Here is a 19,899-nt window from a genome sequence, read left to right as displayed (position 1 = left end):
TTTACTGACTTTTTGTCATCGTTGGAGAGGCGTACCTCTTCGATAGAAACCAGCTGAGCCGGGGCGCCTCGGCGTGCTTGAAGATTAAAGGAGAGGACGCTGACTGGACGGAGGAACATGGGGCGGCTCAAACTGTTCCTGAAGCAGCAGGAGTGTGTGTATGTGTGTGAGTGTGTGTGTTTTGAGTCTGAGAGCCGGATAAGAGTGTTTTTACTGACCCTGCTGTGAGTGCCCGCTGCAGCGGATGCAGCGAAGCACCGGTTCAAAGCGGTGGCAAAATATCAATGAGGAGCAAAACTTTATCAACACAGATCGGGTGTCTCTGCACTGTTACTGTGGCGACAGTTATTTTTATTCTCTTCAACAGTAACGCCGTTTTTTCAATCCAGTATCGGGGTGAAGTCTGACAATCAGAACTGGTGTTAGAGAAGGACCTACACCATCTTTTATGGGCTGTCCCATCATCAGACCGTGGAGGGATCCACGAGGCATCCAATACAACACGATGTGATACAGGAAAGTTCTAAATAAATAAATAAGTGTGCAAAATACCCGGTGGCTGTCGAGCCCGTGCCATCCCAATCCCTCGACACTCACACCTTCTCTTGGCTTTTTGAACTTGCCATCCTAGTATTTTTTTTTGCAGCCTGGGTAAGGTGACCATATTTGGACGCCGAATATTGCTCCGTTAGCGACATGTCAATTAGAAGGTAGCCACGCCCCCAAGCACAACCTGCTTTCTAGTCTTTTCTACTCTAACTGGACCATCATTCACTAAAGAAGAAGACTTGAAACTAGAGATTGAGGCCATAAACTTGTTTTTACAATGTTTACTGAGGGAATAAATTAGGTGAGAAGTAGACCAGAGGAGTCGCCCCTTGGTGGTCAGTAAATAGACTGCAGGTTGCGCTATGATGGTATTTGGGATCCCCTATTATTATTGATTATTGTTGTTATCTATATCTTCTCTTGCACTGACTGGTGTGTACCAATATGTATTTCATTGGTATATACTTTTTTATTTTGAATGTGACAACTTTTTTCAATTCATCTCTTGTCTTCTATCTTTTTGTACACACACACACACACACACACACACACACACCCACACACACACACACAGGTGGAACAGGCACATGCCAATGTGATCTCTGGGCCTCGTCAAAAAAAGTGTTTAAGGGGGGAGTGGTCCATTTCTCCCTCCCCCCTCACTTACTGTACATAAAAAACACGCTCACAGCTGCACAGCTGTGAGGGTGGGAGGGGCCCTTTCGGTGAGAGACAGAGCAGGGTGAGAGCGAGAGAGAGGGAAGCCGGGCTACTGAGAACAGTAGAGGGAATGTAGCTGGACAGCGGCAGCTCTCCTCCACACTGCGAGGCGACTCTGTGCCATGAGTGCACAGTGAGCCTCACACCTCCCGGCAGATAGGGAGGACTTGACCACCATGCAGGGCCGGGCTGGCAAAGCCCCCAAAAGGGAGATGGTGATCGAGTCCCCACAGCAGTACAAGAGCCTGGCTGAGATCGAGGAGGAGGAGGTGGAGGTCGGGTCACAGGTGGCAGCGGTGAGTGCGCTCTGTGCCATCTTTAATATGGTAAAGGTCGCTTCTTTTTCTTCTTCTTCTAAAAACGTATATTTCTCTCTCTCTCTCTTGGGTAAACAGAAACGAATCCGATTGTTTTATTTTTTTATCTCTCAGATTCCGTTCCAAGAGCGGCTTTGAAGATGTGTCTTTTAAACGGGTTAAGGCGGAAATAGGAAATAGCAGCTTCGGGGTAGGCTCCCTCCAGGGGGTTGAACGTCGATCTTTTTTTAGGAAATAGAGCACTCCTGGCTCCCTTTTGTTCATTAACTGTTCCCGCGCCTCAGAGTCAGGCGGGCTTGTCAAGAAGATGTTTCTAAAGTTGGACTGGCATTTGGAAATCGTAAGAGTCGGTCACTTTATTATGATTGCATAATGTCACTGAATTTGAATGTTTTTTTCTTCAGGAAATCCAGATTATAACTTGACTGACAGTATTTGAGTTTATCGAACGCAGTAACAGCCTTCAAGTTCAACTCCATCACACAACTCTGTCAGCCATGTGAGATGACGGGGGTGTCACAGTTCACAGCTGCTTGTCCTTATCTTCCAATAACGGCAATAATCCAGGTTGGAACTCTTTTCTGCTTATCAGATGATCTTTTGCATACGAAGGGCTGAGCGATATGGGGGGATATTTTCATGACATCATCAGGAGGATTGGTGGGACCAATGAAAATGTATTGCCGCGGACAGACGGCCGTTTAATTGGCCTCTGGGCTCTCTGGGCCCAGATCAAGAGGCTAATCCAAATATGGATCACAGCCGCGCCCGGCATCTGGGCCAACATACAGAAAGGTGGAACTCTGGGTAATATGTTGTCTTGTGGCAGATCTTTCTATTAGTGAAGGGACTTTGCACTTATTTTAGAGGATCACTCGGTCAACCGTGGCCCACTGACGATATCAAATATCTTTAAAACTATTTGATTGGTTGCCAATAACCTTTATGAAACCGATCAACTTTTCTCTTTGCGCCATCATCAGGTCACACCGTTACAGCTACGAGCGCTACAGTCTGATATCCGTTTGTTGTCAGTGCTCCATGAGAACGGCTTTTACAGGGAATACGGCCGAAGAGGTTTTTAATATCGTCATTGTCAATCGTCGTTTTGTGCTTCTTTTTTTGTTTAAGCATCAGTTCAGGCACGGTTTAGGCACCGGTATTGTTTTAAAAGTACCGATTTAGCACCAGTATCGAAAAGAAAAGAAAAAACAATTCCCATCCTTACTTATACCTGAAACAGAATTTGTGCGAAAAACTAATCTTCAGGTGGGGAATTCGGTCGGGGTGTCACATGCACACATTTAAAAAACTTAAATCTGTCTCAGTTTAGCTGTAAATAGATCAAAGCTTTGTTTACTTCCTCGGGATATTAATATGCCGCCGCAGCCACACGTGTGTGTGTGTGTGTCATATGAGAAGATATGTTTTTTTGTTTTGTTTTTACATCACAGCTGTTTGGAGGAATCCCTCGAGTCTTTTCTGTGGAATGTGAGAGCCGACGTCTGCTGGGAGTTAAATCTCTCCATCAAGAGCTCCGCTATCTTACCTTCCGCCACGCAGCAGCGCGTCGTAGCGTCGGGATTACACGGTCTGAACTCGACGTCTTCCTGAGCAGCGGTGAACACTATTTGCTTCTCTCGTTCAGGTTTTGAACGTGAGCTCATGACACAGTGGCTGGTACAACGGCACACGCAGACCCACCCATCCATCCCTCGCCTCCTCTCCTCTTAACCCACATTCAGGTCTGCCTCTGTGCCGGTTCTCGCCACTGTAGCTGTCAGTAAAAGACAACAAGCCACTTGTTATCCAGACTGCATGAACAGCCCAGACGTGTAACACTGATACCCTTATTGGCTCGGCGACTGTGGCTCAGTGGTGAGCGGGGTTGTCCTTCAATCAGAGGATCGGCGGTTCGATTCCCCCAGCTAGCCAATGTCGATGAGTCCTTGGGCAAAACACTTAACCCCTGAATTGCTTCCCTAGCGGTGTGAGAATGTTAGTTAGTCCTAGAGGTCAGGTGGCACCTTGTCATGTCCATTTACCATGAAGGGGACACGTGATGAAGATTCAATGAAAGGCCACAGCTGGACACGACTTCATCTCTCAGTCTGCCTTGCCATGTTTTTGTCACTCGCTGATCTACTGCTGCAATTTGTTCTTCCAGGTAAAACCGAAGGTCATCGAGCCTCTGGACTATGAGAGCGTGATTCTGCAGAGGAAGACCCAGATCATCAGCGATGTTATGCGGGACATGCTCCAGTTCCCCATGGACGACTTCCAGGTGAGACCTTGTGAGAGTTCTTGTCTTATATATTGCGGATATAGTTTTATTCTTAGTTTAGCACTTCCTGTCTCAGAGGTCAAACTCTGCTGCAGAGCAGTGACCTTGAATCTTGTCTAGATTAAGGCTATTATGCCACTTAGAGTATTTTTAGTTGGTTTACTCGGAGCACTAAGAGTACATAGGACGGAGGTCATGGTGGGTGGATGATTTTTTGCTATATAAAATAAATTCAATTGAATAGGGTCCAACAAGAGCGCAGCACTTTCTCTCAGATGACCTCTGTTCAGGTCTCACGTGGAACCACTTAACTTAAGTTACGTAAAAAAACTTATTTTAAACTGAACAATGACATTTTTTAATGTCAGGACTTTGAATTCAAACCCTTCATAATAAGAGCTGCAGCATCACGATGGCAGATATCGGAGGAGGAATAGTCATTTTTGCAATAATCTCACCTCCATCCATATGTTACCATGGGAAGAGAAACTGATATGATGACCGACTTTAAAAAACTCGAGTTTTATGACCCGACAGCTAACGATGGAGACGACCGATCTCATAATATTAAGCTTTGATGTTGTTTACGTCCCGCACACAGCGCTTGACTTGTGTCTTCCTAGAAACATCGAACAGCAGATCATAGCTGATGACCGGCTCGTGACATTATTGGCTTGTTAAACCTATAAACCTTTAAATTAGACTTCTACGGGCACGACGTGTAATCGCTGGCTCCCACTGGAGCTGCCGCTTGTGTCCCAGGGAGCTCAAAGCCCGCGTCAACATCACATCACCGCAGCACTGAGATGGAGCTCGGTCCACTCCCAGTTGCAGGGAGAGAAAACAAGGCCGGACTCAAATGTTTGTCATTCCTCAAGGCTCCTGTAAAACAGGCCAAGTTATCACACTTCAAAGGATGGATCTGGTTATATTCATTGTTTTTGTATTGTAGAGCTCCATTAGAAAAAACAATCCCAGCATCGTGCTGCCTTAAATACTCACTACAGCATAGAATGTGTATTCATCCACCGCTGAAAGTAGTCCCCAACAAATGCACTTTTTAACTGTTTTAACAGTGCCCCGCTGTTTTAGCTAATCGTTGCACTTTTTTTAAAAAGATGATCCCTTTTCAAGTCAATGCCACAACCGTCAAATTAGGGCAACGAAGGAGAGGAATAGACTCCACACACCGAGCAATACCAGAGTACGGCTACAATCAGCAGATGATGAGTGGTTTTCATTACAAGGCCGTCTGCAGAGCTGCCCTCGATGTGTCCGTCCAACTATCTAACCTGCCATGTGTTTTACATCACTGGGCTTTAAGAGAGGGGGGGGGGGGCATTTGCACGTGCTGCACAGATACACTTATGGATACACCCTTTTCAAAACCATAACTGCAAGTGTTGAGTTCTGGGTTAACGTCCTCTGAAATATTTGTCAAAAATAAGTGCTTTACCAAAGGTCAAAAGCATACATATATATATATAATATATATGTCTTGTTGAATCCGTGTTGTTCTTACACTTTAACTTTTCTATTTATTGAACTAACAAGCTCGCCGAGTCCCTCTGCAAACAGTCTTTATGCTAAGCTAGGCTAACTTATATTTACCGGACAGATATGAAAGTGATTACTAAACACATTTTCAATAGTTTTAAGCGTAAATACTCAGGAAAATCTTTTTCCAAGTATCTTTTGTAGCCGTACCGTCCTGAAGGACCAATAATGACTTCCCTGTAGACGTTTAACACATCGCTTGATGCTCACTGAGCTCAGTTTGGGCTTCTGGCAAGTCTGTGATTGCTATTGCAATGGACACCCGAGGACGGAGGCTGAATAACTGCCGATGCTTGCCAGTGGAGGAAAAGGAGATTCATGACAAAACTAGGTCATTGTGCCACTGTTTCCTACTCTGCTTTGTGGGTTGATTTGAAAAGCAGAACGCTCAGTGGGAGCAAGCCCAACAGTCTTGATGCCCCGAGGCGCCTCTTGCTCCTCAACTGTGGATCTTAGGTCTCTCTCTCTCTCTCTCTCTCTCTCTCTGTATGTCTATTAAGGCGAGCAGGATGAAGAATAAGGACTGGATTAATACAGGCTGCGGAACATTCTCTGCAGTACTGGTTATTGCATTTAGTTTCATCTTCACTTCTTTTACTTGGTTTGAAAAAATACTTCACAGTTGAAGACAATTATTATCATCCTTAAAGATATGAGGCGTATTTCACAGGTTCATACCTGTATTTTGGTTTACTACTAGAACGTGTTTACATGCTTACATTTGTTTTGAAACATGCTGTTTATCTGATTATGTCGGTCTGAATATATCTTGTTTAAAAATTTCTGTTTGAAACGCTCTGGGGAGGAGGAGGAGAGGAGGAGATGAGGAGGAGGAGAGGAGAAGAGGAGGAGATGGGAAGGTGGGAAGGAGAAGAGGAGAGAGGAGGAGGAGGAGAGGAGTAGAAGAGGAGGAGGATCGGAGGATGAGAAGAGGAGAAGGAGGAAAGGAGAGGAGGAGAAGGAGAAGGAGGAGGAGGAGGAGAGACATAGTCATCTCTGATTGGTCAGCGTTTTTCTAGTATTCTGCATGTGAGATTAGAGGCACGTCTACCGACGGCTCCATAGACGACCTGACGGCTCGTTTAAAGGCACAGTGTCTGAATACGGCCGGTGTGATACTTTACCGTATTTACCGTAAACACAAATAAATAAATAAAAAAACATTTTGGGAGAATCTGTCAGGTTTTTCCTATCAAATCTAACAATCCCAATATGGCGTGGAGCAGGGATCCAGTCCAGGAGGCTGGAGCTCACCTTGACCTCTGTACGGTACAAAGATACCCCGTTACCCTAAAGATACTCATATTGGGATAAATCCAATTTCATAGATTCACGAGGAACGTAAGACACCAAAAATCCTCCCAGAGCAGGAAATGTGTCGAGTGAAATTGTAAACAAACACCAGCAGGGTGGATCTGTTGTGCCTCTTCTATCAGTCTGTTGTTCACGCCTCTCTCCCCTCAGATCTCCACCCTGCGGCGCCAGGGCAGGACGCTGTTCTCCACCGTGCCAGAGACTGCAGAGAAAGAAGCTCACTCGCTGTTTGTCCAAGAGGTAAAGCTAACACATACCTGGGCGTGAGCCCAGCGAGTCCATTCCTCAGCCCTCTGTCTTCTGCCAAGAGACTCAACCTCACCGTCTTGACCAAATCCCTGCTCTATCCTTTTTTTGGGATCGCAGCCATGTTTTCTCTCCTTTCACCCAAAACACAAGGTGCTCCGCCTTCTGCCCGGATAATACTGCCTCTCACCCCCCCGATCGCCATCGAGATAATGGATAAAAAACACAAGTTCAGGCGTGAGCCTTTCAATGAACTCCGCCCTCACGGGTTCCCTGACGCTGCAGATGGAGTCCACAGATCGGTGGTGGTTCACGTCTTGTTGTTTCAGAGGAGCTGGGGTTTGGTTTGGTTCGGCCTGATAGAGCCTGATAGGGGATAGTCCCCCGCGGCTGCAGCCAGGGGTTACATCATAACTACATCTGGAGTCGCCGGGAGGCCTTACACACACGGGCTGTTCTATATTTCCCCCCCACAATTTGTATTGACGCCTACGCCTCGGTCGACATGTGCATTTGATGAATTCTCAGAATTGATGAACACACATCGGAACATCACAAAGAGGAGGAGACCGTGCGGGAATCAAAACAACTGAAAAATCCTTCAAAAACATGTCGACGAGGAAACCTCCCGGGAGCTTGAACAGACAACGACCTAAAAGGTTTACAGACGTTATGAAATCTTATTGCATCGCAAGCCAAACAGGAAAGAGCTCTCCAGGGGAGGTGGGGCCATTCTTCCTTCGCTGGTGGTCTGTGATTTTAATCTACATGTGTGTTATTTTTTCGCGCCTTCCTCATTAATGTTCACACCGGCCTTCACGTGGATGTAGTATTCCAGAGGTCTGCCCGGGTTCTGCTCCAGCTCCTTCCAGTCTTAAAGTCTGCCTTCCCTCCGAGGATAAAACAAATATACTTTATATATAATGTTGTTTGTGTGTGTGTGTGTGTGTGTGTGAGAGTAACACGTCTTCATCTGCTCTGGTTTACATGACTCTGCGCTTTCTGCCTCCGCAGTGCATCAAGACCTACAAGTCCGACTGGCTCGTTGTCAACTACAAGTACGAGGAGTATTCTGGAGACTTCCGCCAGCTCCCAAAGTGAGTGAGGAGGACGGGGAGTTTGAGAGCGTAGGCTTTATGGGTAATGTAGGATCAAGTCTTTTTTTAGATGCCACAGAATGGGTTCATTTGCATTTTTGCAAAGCCGTCCAGCTGTTTTCTCTTTAGCTTCGTATCCACAGAGGCGTTAGCCATGCAGCTGACGGTCGGCATTGTCCATCGTGTAGCACACAATGCTGCACGAGCCCGACGACGTTTTTTTTGGTGTAAATCTTCTTTTGTTTTCCGTGACGCGACCCTTTGTTTACAGCCACAGCTCTAGAAACACGGACATGTGTGTCTCGGAGGCTCCGAGCTCCTCCACCAAAACAATAGAAGGCTTCCTATGTTGTTCTAGCGAGGATAAGCAAGAGCTATTCTGGGCCCGCCGCCGATCGGTATCATTGAAGCTCCAGGGAAGTCCCACAGAGGAAGTCTCTCCACCGTGTCCTCGGTAGAGAGACTTTCCTCCGGCGCAGGAATGTGCTTTACAGATGTTGTGTGTCATGTTTGAAAAAAAAAACGAGAAGTGCCCTGGCCTTGGCCTCGACACTGTTTATGCTGCCGGTTCCCCTCCCCCTGCCCCCGAGGGCACCCCGGGTCTTGTAAAGGTCAAAGGTCAAACTCTCCGTCTGGGGATTGAAGCAGCTGGAGTAATCAGGCGACATCCTGTAAAGCTGGAATTTCTGAGTAGCACTAAAATAATACAAAAATGTAAAAAAAAACATCCTTTTGCACTTTTTGCATTTCGAAAGCAGTAAAGAATGTAGTTCTGTTGAACCCCCTCTTACCTTTCAGATATGTGAAGATACGTTAAGAACGTAGACTTCTCAAGATCACATTTGGTCTTCATCACACCTTTTACAATATCAATATCGGTATATAACGTTTTAGCCTCCGAGGAAAAAGACCAATATTTCATATTTCAGTGGTTCTGTTGGAGCTCATGGATATCGAGGCCATGACTTCCTCTTCCGTGCGTCTCCCATTCTTCACAGTCTGATACACAACTTCAGACCCAAGACTGGAGTTGAGAGACAAGTAGACAGTAGACTTGCTAATTTTGAGCTAATATAAAAGCAGATAGCCAGCGACTCCTGTATTTTTTTATTTGATGTTTATATTTGAATATGCAAAGTGTGTGGGACGTGTCAGTCCACGGGGGGCGTGACCTGAGTGAACCTTCCCCCTGTGCTCTGCAGTAAGGTGTTGAGACCAGAGAAGCTGGCAGCTCACCTGTTTGAGGTGGATGAAGACGTGGAGAAAGACGAGGTGAGCCCCCCGATGCCCAAACTGTCTGCTCTCCTCTTCGTCCTGTGAGTCTTCACGTGAGGCAATAAACGTCTCTAATCTGTTCAAACAGAAACGTGATGACAAAGGAATGAGAGCACACATATTATATTGAATTTATTGCACACTACGGTCTTAATTTATTTCATTCCGCTCCTTTAATACAAGCCAACCTTTGAATGTGTTGTTTAATGTTCTTGTCTCACGTCTTCGTGGCTTTTGTAGCATTTTAAAGGCCCAATAATGACCTCGCTTCAAGCATTAATTTAAACGGGAGGCCAGTGGCCACTAAAAACCCCCCTGAGATTAGAGAAGTGCAAAGGTGGCTGTTAATGAAGAGCATCCTTCTCAGGACTGAACGCCTGGGTGTCAGCATTTGAGCTCAATGTGTGCAAATTAATTCATATGAGAGCATGTATGTTGCATAAAGACCTAAATGTATGTGATTCTCACGGTAAAACACCTAAATAAATGTTCTTTCTTCTTCTTCTGCGCCTCCTCTTGCAGGACACAGCTTCCCTGGGCTCTCAGAAGGGAGGAGTCTCTAAACATGGTTGGCTGTACAAGGGAAACATGAACAGTGCAATCAGTGTTACGATGCGGGTGGGTGCGGTCACGACCTCGTGTAATAACATAAGACTAACTTTGGATGTGTCCTTTTGCTGTAAAGTCATCAAGAGCAATTTATAAATAAACTAATTAAAAGTAGAGTAAATGTAGGTCCATCTTAAAGGGTACTTTTACCTTTCACTTGATCCCATCTATTTATTATTGTGTAAAGTCTCGCTCCAGAATCTCTCCCATGAGTCACACAACATGGGAACATAGGCTGCAAGTTAAAAAAGAAGAAGAAAAAGGTCTTAAAAGCATTAAAATAACATTTATCATCTTTTCAACCTTTAAATAAATAAGTCCCCATGTTGTGCAGCAAACAATGATCTATAATTATTTGTTCCCTTTTGAAGACAATGTGTTATACAATCTTTATATGCCTTGTGTATATATTTTGTTTACTCTGTATATTTAGTATTTTAGTATTTAGTATTTTTATTGTGTTTTGCATTTTTATTAATGCTCTAATGTGCACCCGCTGCTGTGATCCTGACATTTCCTCACTGGGACTAATAAAGTATTATCTAATCTAATCTAATCTAACCTATAGAGCACTTTTCAGGGTTTAGTAAGTAATTCATTCAGTTGAAAGTATTTTCTAGTCATAATTTCCTGTCATAATTTCAGCTCATTTCATGAAATCACATGATGGAGACTCAAACCCTTGGACTTTCTCCGCCGAAATTTGTCTTTTTTTCTCTCCGCTCGTACTTTTTCATACTTGCGTTAAACGTTCCCACGCCCCCATCTCCACCCTTGTGGTATTTTTAGAGGACAAAGAGGCCTTTTGGGACGCTAACATGCTCTGGGGCAGTGGTGGGGTCAGGGGGTGTCCCCTGCACCAGGTTGTGGGGGGGTCGATCCCTCTCTCCCCATTAGTTGCAAGTAAGTGTCCTTGAGCAAAGGCACTGAACCCCAGTTGGGTTTCGGTGCTTTCACGCCAGCTGCTCCCTAATAATAACTATGGATTAAATGCAGAAGAAAAATCCCTTCCTTGGGGATTAATAAAAAGTGTATAAAAAGTGTATATTCTTGTCATCATCCAGTCCTTCAAGAGGAGGTACTTCCATCTGGCCCAGCTGGGAGATGGATCCTACAACCTCAACTTCTACAAGGACGAGAACACCTCCAAGGAACCCAAAGGAACCATCTTCCTCGACTCATGCATGGGCGTTGTTCAGGTACAGGATCTTATCCCCCGTGGCTTTTGAACCCCGCCTCTCACAGTCTGCATTCAGCTTGTAAAAACAACTCTAAAGTACTGAAACGGACTCGATGAAATCGTTCACATACGTGTGTTTTTCTTCCAGAACATCAAAGTGCGCCGGTTCGCTTTTGAGCTGAAGATGCAGGACAAGAGCACCTTTCTTCTGGCCGCGGACAGCGAAGCGGAGATGGAGGAGTGGATCGGCACCCTCAACAAGATCCTCCACAGCGGCTTTGAGCAGGCCGTGCAGGAGAAGAGGAACGGAGACCTGCACGACGGTGGGGGTGTTGTGCATCTTTGTTTCATTCCCTTGATATCTCGTTTCTTTTCTTCTAGCCGCTTCATTCGTTCCACATGCAACTTATGTGCAGTGTTTGCATTTAATTGTATATCTTTTTATGCTCGGCCTCTTCAATGTACCCCATGGAATAATGTATCTCGGATGTTTCCTTATGCTTGATAAACAACTTTATTATCAATACTGGTCCTTCTGTAATCCTCCTCTCAGAGAGGCAGAGACCCACACCTCATTATGTTTTATATGATTTCATTATGTTTTCTAGAATTGCATCGGCTAACATGTTGATCTCTCCAACAGACGAGGAGCACGGAAAAACCGACCTCTCTTCTGGAAGTTTCCAGGACAGCTTTCAGGTAGCCTGTTATTCCCATCTGTCGCGATGCTAGAAAACAATGCTAAACACCTCCGTTTGACCCCAGAACAATACACGGCATATGGATTAGTCCACATATTGTAGAGGAGCTCTGCATGTCTCAAGGTACCACGTGGCCTCTGGCCTACATATGATCACGTGGAAGCGGTCTCAAATATAACCGCTTTGCTTTTGGGGTGGAATTGCCGAACAGCTGGACTTCCTGCAGTCAGGTTTCCTGTTGCAAGCAAACATCTGCCATAGTGTGTACGACCTCCAGATGAGGCCAGAGGTCTGGAAACCCGTCGTGATATTTTCCTCAGGAGTTGGTGGAGACCAGAACAGAGCTAAAAGAGTGTGAATATAAGACTTGATGATTGCTAACGTGCTAAATAGTCTGCTAGCATTTACTATATAGGTGATAAAATGGCAATGTTGGGGTGTACAGCTTATGGCAGTGCCCCCAAGTGGCCAGAAAATATGTTACTGCAGCTTTAAGGGTCGAGAGGGTTGAAGGGTTCTGTGTCAACAGATGCATCACGTTCATCACTTCTTGATGGATGCAAATCTGAGGCTAGCTGTATATCCCGTGGCTGTGAAACATTTGATCATCTTATACACATTCTTACAAATAAGAGCTTTCATTGTCTCGACGGGGTCCATCTAAATGACAGTTTAAAGTAAGCAAAAGCAAAGTAGAGTGTGAAGAGGGGGGATGATGATGAAGAAGATGCGCATGTGTATTTACATTGCACTGACCACACTGCATACACACACTGTCCTGGTTTCCTGATTGCATTGTGGTATGTGGTGATCTTGAACTGCTTTGTTTAACAGACCGCCAGAGATATTGAGTGCAAACGGAGGAGTGAAGCTCGCCTGAAGCTCTTCACTCTGGACCCTGACACACAGGTGACGGAGATAATACAAATACACGAGCACCACAGTCAGTTTCTGCTCCTGGTTATTTACCCATTTCACCACCAAAAGGTTCCGCTGTGGCATCGTGATTACATTTTTTTTGACCTCGTCTCCTGTTTCCACAGAAACTGGACTTATCTGGCATTGAGCCGGACGTGCGTCAGTTTGAAGAGAAGTTCGGGAAGAGAGTCCTGGTCAGTTGCCAGGACCTGTCTTTCAACCTGCAGGGCTGCGTCGCCGAGAACGAAGAGGGGCCGACCACTAATGTAGGTTTCAGTGGAAAACCCATCCAGTAAAATACAGTTGGTACACAAGGCTGAACTTCATCATTTGAAAGAATAAATCACTTCCAATGCCAAAATTCATGCCATATGTATAAATGCAGCCAAACAATAACACGTGTTTTTGCACAAAGATTAATGACAAACTGCCCTGACAAGGAAAAGGTCCTTTAGCTAACGAGGGCGACGTCTAAATCAGTTAAGAAGATCACAGACAGTTTAGATGCCCCCCCCCCTGCCCCCACGTCAAAAAATTGTGCTGTCGGCACCAGTACTGGCCGCCGCCATGGCAACCGGCCTGGGCCTCCCACCACGCATTAGCACCAGTGTGAGGCCGGTTTCCTGCCGTCACTCTCTAAGGTCTCCGTCTCGATAAAGAGATGACTCGCTCTACACTCGGGAAACCGCAGCTATTAGCTCCTTTCACACACACACACACACACACACATGCACATGCACGCAAATGGGTTTGCGTAATGGAAAATGCATGGTGGAAAGAATGAATGAGCGAATTACATCAATGGTCCATTTGGGCCTGATGGAAAATGAGAAGTGCACTCGGGAGGAAGGGTTGTGCTTTTCTCTCATCTTCCCGCTTCCAGCACAGACGTATTTCTTCCTCTCATAACTTTCATCTTTCAGGTGGAGCCTTTCTACGTGGTCCTGTCCCTCTTCGACGTCCAGAACGGCAGAAAGATCTCGGCCGACTTCCACGTGGATCTTAACCACCCTTTGGTGCGACAAATGACATCAGGCTCCGGTCACAAGCAGGAGTGTCACATCAACGGCGGTGGCGTCGGCGATGGCGACGACGACGGGCCCCTGGCTGGACGACGGCAGGCCAGTGGGCTCCCGGCGGACGCCCTCCAGTACCCCAGACACGGGGTCTTCTCAGTCACGTGCCCACATCCAGAGATCTTCCTGGTGGCCAGGATGGAGAAGGTCCTGCAGGGGGGGATCACCCACTGCACAGAACCCTACATGAAGAGCTCAGACTCCGCCAAGGTACGGAGATTAGTCCCAGTGAGAAGGAGATGGGTAAAGTACTGTGCTCTAAAAAACGAATACTCAGTTTTCTTGCGTCCTTGTAGATTGGTCAGAAGGTGCTGAAGAATGCCAAGATGGCCTGCAGCAGACTAGGACAGTACAGGATGCCTTTCGCCTGGGCTGCTAGGTATGAAAACAACTTTCCAAAAACGAAAAAGAAACTTTGCTGCAGCACGACAGACAGTCAATGAGATTCAAGTGACTTCCCCCAGCATGCAGTCCTTCTCGAGGCATGTGTTCTTAAATAAATGACTTCCTGCTTCCAAAAACCAAGGTGAAACTGTGGAAACTGTCAAATGAAAGTCAACCCGCTGGGAGAGGACACTCTGAAGCCGCTGGCGCAGAACGCTCTCTCTTCAGTCGATCCCGTGACTTCTTGTTCTCCTTCTTTCTCTGTCTCTGCAGGCCGGTGTTCAAAGACGCATCGGGAACTTTGGACAAAAGCTCTCGCTTCTCAGCTCTTTACAGACAGGACAGCAGCAAGCTGTCAGACGAGGACATGTTCAAACTGCTGGCTGACTTCAGAAAGTATGCTTCCCCCCCACTGCAGTAATCCAGTCTAGAAGTAACGAACGCGTGAACCAATTTGTCAGCATCTTTTTGAGACGAGATGTGTCTGATTTTTGAAATATTACGTAGATGAAAGAATGCAGTCCTTGAGATTTGCATTCTGGATCAACTGGAGGGACTAACAAGCACTATTAAAGAGGAAAGTCTTAAGTCTATTCTTAAATGAGGTGACTCGCTGTCGTTTCTATGTCCGTTTTCCACAACAGACCGGAGAAAATGGCCAAGCTCCCTGTGCTCCTGGGGAACCTGGATGTAACCATTGACAGCGTGGCCCCGGATGTAACCAGTAAACCCCTCCAAATATTCACAAAGTCACATTTTTCATTGTCTATTCTACAATCATCCGACTTGAACCTGGAACTCGCTGACTCCTCTCTCGTTTTCCTGCCCGCAGACTGCGTCACTTCCTCCTACGTCCCCGTGAGGACCTTCGAAGGCGCCGGGCCCGGCAGCGCTCTCCTGGAGGTGGAGGAGTTCGTGCCCTGCATCGCCAAGTGCTCCCAGCCATTCACCATCTATAAGAACCACCTCTACGTGTACCCCAAACACCTCAAATATGACGGACAGAAATCCTTTGCTAAGGTAAGAGCAGCAGTGGTAATGTAACAAGAGGAGCTAGGAGACAAGTGTTTCTCCCTTTGGAAAGAGGATGTTTTTACTTGGCTATAATTATCTAGTCATCATCATATTGCGTTAGCTTTCGAGGCAACTGGCAACGCCTCAGTAGAGCAGCAGATCTGATTCATACATTATTGCATGATTGGTATTTTCTCAATAGGGAACCAACCTGCCTCTTTTTCCCGTCTGTGCTCTTTTATTTTAAACGACTGCTGGCAATACTTTACAGACGCTAATGGACGTCTGAGAGACAGAGAGACACAGTGGAGGACGTGTCTGGCGCTATTGGTTCCAGGCCAACAGGGAGGTCTCGGAAAATTGGTTCCTGCTTTCATGGTCTGCCTTTTATCTGTCTCCCCCGTCTCCAGGCGAGGAATATTGCAGTTTGCATTGAGTTCAAGGATTCGGATTCGGATGAGGCCCAGCCGGTGAAGGTGCGTTTACGTGTCACAAAATACTGAGAAGAAGTTAATAACTCGGCTCTTTGCAACAACAGAAAAAGGCCCACGCAGAATCTGAAGTGGTGACATTCAAAAACAACAGATGTGTGGTCAGATTTCACTCTGATGACTTTTTGAATTTGCAACGGACTAAACAAGACGAATGTTGGACTGGTTTAGGGACTTGACTTTGGACTTGTTAATCTTGACTTTGGACTTGACATTTAACTCGCTGGTCTTGACTAGGGCAGGGTTTTAGATCTGTTAGTCTTGGCTTGGGACTTGACCATGGTGACTTTGGATCGGTTGGTCTTGACTCTTGTGCCGCTGGTCTTGATTGGGACTCTATTAGCCTTGACCTGAACTTGTTAGTCTTGATTTAGGACTTGATCTTAAACTCGCTGTTCTTGACTCAGGACGTGATATTAGACCTGACTTTACCGTGGTCTTGCCTGTGGACTGGACTAGCTCGGCTCTCTCTGTCATGTCGGCTTCTCTCCTACTTTCTGAATCTACTGCAGTGCATCTACGGCCATCCAGGAGCTCCTCTCTTCACTAAGCAGGCATACGCCACCGTCCTGCACCATCAGCAGAACCCAGAGTTCTATGATGAGGTAGGTCTGCGCTCTCGTTACTCATCATCAGGACGAGGAATATAATCTGGATTGTGCTTATTAATGGCTACAACCATTAAGGCAAATATGTTTGATGGCATATTCACAACGTCAAAACATTATATATTCATAGTGTTTTGAAGTAAACTCTCACCGCCTCTCATATTGTTTGAGCACATTTACATTTAACATTGAATGCTCAGTGGAAATGCTCTGCAGGCGTCTTTTCCTGAACAGATTCCTGAATCTGTGTTGTTCTCTCCTTCAGATAAAGATAGAGCTCCCTACCCAGCTGCATGAGAAACATCACCTTCTCTTCACCTTCTACCACGTTAGCTGTGAGAGCAACAGCAAGAAGAAAGACCTGGTGGAGGCTCCAGGTAGGCGGCAGCTTTCCGTCTCCTCGTGATTAGAAAGAAGACGGTTTGATACCGGCAGACTTGACACCTGCTTCGCACACAGTGGGTTCAGCATGGCTGCCTCTGCTGAGGGATGGCAGAGTCATCATGAACGAACAGCTGCTGCCGGTGGCCGCCAATCTGCCCACCGGGTACCTTGGTTCTCAAGATGGTATCAATAAGGTAAGAAGATGAGTTGTTTTCTACAGGGATAGGCACTTTAGGTCATGGTAAGGTCATCTTCTTGTTATTTATGGCAAGTTATTTCGTTTTTTAAGGAAAGGATGTTTTGGCTTTAGGCCATCGACATCTTGTTTTTTTTATCTTGGTCTCCATCTCTCTTTTTTGCGACACGAGAAAGTTGAATAAGACATTTTTAGGCGACCAAAGTTGTCAATTTACTTTTTAATGAACTAAAAACACACTATGTAAGGGTTAAAGTCCGAAGATGAAAACACTGGTAACTCCCAGGCTGGACAATGTTGTGGTAGCAACCTGTCAATCACCTTGTAGCCCCGCCCTAAAGCATATCATGCTTTATGGTCTGTTTGACTCTAAATGTACAATAATGTACTAAATGATGACATCATGCTGTATTGAAGAATACTTGAAGCTAGAGATTGAGACATAAACTGTTCACAATGTTTACTGAGGGAATAAATCAAGAGAGAAGTTTTATTTCTCATAGACTTGAATACAATCTGACTTATTGATTCAACCCCTGCTGGACAATATAAAGAATGCACGTTTAAGGCACTTTGTAGGTCAAAGTATTTTACTGTATTTGCTCTCAAACAGTTTTCCAAATTGGTTTAAAGGATTCACATCCACTCACATTCCCATAGGATCTGATGCAGCTCCTGGTTAATGAATAAATATCTTATTCGTGGTGATTGGATTGGAGGCGTGCAGAGGTTCAACATGCTTTCATATTAAATTCCTGTGAAATCTGATTAGCATATTCAATAGGACTAACAATCAATTTCAAGTAAGAAACACTCTTCTCAAAATTAGATCCGACAACGTTCAGCCTATTTACTAAGTAGTTTGGTAGGCCATCTGTTCAAAAATAAACACAAAACCTGCCTCGTCATTGCAGCACTCTGGCTCGGAGATCAAATGGGTCGACGGAGGAAAACCTCTGTTCAGAGTCTCAACTCATCTCGTCTCCACGGTTTACACTCAGGTAGGTGCACGTTATGTCCATTACTATCACCTGCTCATTGTACATTTAAATACAAATATGTATTAAAATAATATATTTCCTTTAGGGTCAGCTGTTCATTGTCAATTAAAATAAAAATATGTATACAACATTTTTTTTCCCTTTAGGATCACCTATTCATTGCACATTTAAATAAAAATATCTATTAAAATAATATGTTTCCTTTAGGATCACCTGTTCATTTTAAATTTAAGCACAATATCTATTAAAATAATATGTTTCCTTTAGGATCACCTGCTCATTGCACATTTAAATAATAATATGTATTAAAATAATTTGTTTCCTTTAGGATCACCTGTTCATTTTAAATTTAAGCACAATATCTATTAAAATAATATTTTTCCCTTAGGATCACCTGCTCGTTGTACATTTAAATAATAATATGTATTAAAATAATTTGTTTCCTTTAGGATCATCTGTTCATTGTCAATTAAAATTAAAATATGTATTAAAATAATATGTTTCCTTTAGGATCAGCACTTGCACAACTTTTTCCACCACTGTCAAATTATGGAGACGTCAGAACAAGCTTCAGAGGGGGAGCTGGTTAAATACCTGAAGGTATTTCTAAAACGCCCAAAACACACCTCGTCAAACGCAATATTGTATTTCTAGCATTTAAATGAATATGACAAGCCAGGGTCATTCAATATATACACATCATTTGTATTTTCTTAATCCTCTCAGAGTCTCCATGCGATGGAGGGTCATGTGATGGTCAACTTTCTGCCCACCATCCTCAACCAGCTGTTCTGCGTCCTAACCAGAGCCACACACGAGGATGTGGCTGTCAACGTGACCAGGCAAACCACACACACACACACACACACACACACACACACACACACATATACACCCATGTGTGAAATACAGGCTTCGAGCAAAGAGGAATATATTTATAGGTATTTTAAATAATAAACGCGCTCATCTCTGTTTCTCTGTAATGGGCTCCTCATTAGATGCTCACCAATGTCGTGCACACCCCATGAATGTCTCGTGTGTGTGTGTGTGACTAGTCTTTGAAGCTGTGTAGGCAGTGTGTAAATGAGGTGTTAGTGCCTCAGAGGGAATACATGTACTTCCTGTCTTTGGCTCGTTCCTCCCAGTGAGCCTCATTCCCCCTGTATATTCTTTTATATTTCTATATCCTTCTCTATTTCTCTTCAGGGTGATGGTTCATGTTGTGGCCCAGTGCCACGAAGAGGGGCTTGAACATTATTTGAGATCTTATATCAAGGTGCCGTATTTCACTCACTGTATTTATGATGACGATATATTCTTGCATGTTCCTCTGTTTCTGGAGAAAGTAAATTGATAACATCAGATTTTTCTTTTTCTCTCAGTATGTGTTCAAGCCGGATGCTTATTCCTCAACCGATGTAAAAACAGTTCACGAGGAGCTAGCTAAAGCCATGACGGCCATTCTCAAGCCGTCCACAGACTTCCTAACCAGCAACAAGCTGCTAAAGGTAATTATTGTTACCTAACTAACGGTGACAATGACTCTTTCTTAAGCATTTATTTTTAGGAAAATCATTTTACACCTATCCATATTTATTTATCATGTATATAATCATGTATATAATAAATATGTCATGCTAATTCCGTTTAGCTTTTCCGTTTAGCTTTTATGGAAAAGGATAGCTGGTTTGGGGTACCTGGATGTATCTGATGCTTACTGCTCCTACATTACGTTAAGCTACATTACGCTACGTGACATTATGCTACGTTACACTCCTTTAAGCTATGTTAAGCTACGTTACGCTACGTTACCCTACATTACATTAAGCTACACTACGATAAGCTACATTACGCTACGTGACATTATGCTTCGTTACACTCCTTTAAGCTACGTTACGCTACATTACATAAAGCTACACTACGATAACATAGATTACGCTACGTGACATTATGCTACGTTATACTCCTTTAAACTATG

The 19,899-nt window shown here is 44.7% G+C and overlaps 1 protein-coding gene across 12 annotated transcripts in view; it reads left to right on the top strand.

The window, feature by feature from the left end:
* Nucleotides 1-19,899, top strand: part of dock9b (dedicator of cytokinesis 9b) — a 54,748-nt gene that overhangs the window by 14,217 nt on the left and 20,632 nt on the right. For 10 of the 12 annotated variants that reach the window (XR_008833636.1, XR_008833637.1, XM_056431044.1 and 7 more), the window contains 24 exons: nucleotides 3,754-3,870; nucleotides 6,892-6,981; nucleotides 8,002-8,084; nucleotides 9,287-9,356; nucleotides 9,882-9,977; nucleotides 11,033-11,167; nucleotides 11,297-11,471; nucleotides 11,792-11,847; nucleotides 12,684-12,758; nucleotides 12,893-13,033; nucleotides 13,691-14,053; nucleotides 14,140-14,222; nucleotides 14,501-14,623; nucleotides 14,872-14,951; nucleotides 15,060-15,247; nucleotides 15,652-15,717; nucleotides 16,245-16,337; nucleotides 16,606-16,717; nucleotides 16,800-16,918; nucleotides 17,835-17,921; nucleotides 18,432-18,521; nucleotides 18,648-18,763; nucleotides 19,128-19,197; nucleotides 19,304-19,429. Coding sequence is in view for 10 of the 12 variants with exons in the window: in XM_056431044.1 (XP_056287019.1) it covers nucleotides 3,754-3,870; nucleotides 6,892-6,981; nucleotides 8,002-8,084; nucleotides 9,287-9,356; nucleotides 9,882-9,977; nucleotides 11,033-11,167; nucleotides 11,297-11,471; nucleotides 11,792-11,847; nucleotides 12,684-12,758; nucleotides 12,893-13,033; nucleotides 13,691-14,053; nucleotides 14,140-14,222; nucleotides 14,501-14,623; nucleotides 14,872-14,951; nucleotides 15,060-15,247; nucleotides 15,652-15,717; nucleotides 16,245-16,337; nucleotides 16,606-16,717; nucleotides 16,800-16,918; nucleotides 17,835-17,921; nucleotides 18,432-18,521; nucleotides 18,648-18,763; nucleotides 19,128-19,197; nucleotides 19,304-19,429 (2,754 nt within the window). In the remaining 2 variants the exon portion in view is untranslated. Of the gene's footprint in view, nucleotides 1-1,364; nucleotides 1,596-3,753; nucleotides 3,871-6,891; nucleotides 6,982-8,001; nucleotides 8,085-9,286; nucleotides 9,357-9,881; nucleotides 9,978-11,032; nucleotides 11,168-11,296; nucleotides 11,472-11,791; nucleotides 11,848-12,683; nucleotides 12,759-12,892; nucleotides 13,034-13,690; nucleotides 14,054-14,139; nucleotides 14,223-14,500; nucleotides 14,624-14,871; nucleotides 14,952-15,059; nucleotides 15,248-15,651; nucleotides 15,718-16,244; nucleotides 16,338-16,605; nucleotides 16,718-16,799; nucleotides 16,919-17,834; nucleotides 17,922-18,431; nucleotides 18,522-18,647; nucleotides 18,764-19,127; nucleotides 19,198-19,303; nucleotides 19,430-19,899 lie in introns of those variants that run through there. The other 2 variants (XM_056431036.1, XM_056431035.1) reach the window with 2 other exon arrangements.

Source organism: Pseudoliparis swirei, chromosome 14 (assembly GCF_029220125.1).
Source record: "Pseudoliparis swirei isolate HS2019 ecotype Mariana Trench chromosome 14, NWPU_hadal_v1, whole genome shotgun sequence".
Classification (NCBI taxonomy): domain Eukaryota; kingdom Metazoa; phylum Chordata; class Actinopteri; order Perciformes; family Liparidae; genus Pseudoliparis; species Pseudoliparis swirei.
The sequence above is the reverse complement of the archived record's forward strand: the minus strand, read 5'-3'. Positions and strand labels throughout refer to the sequence as shown.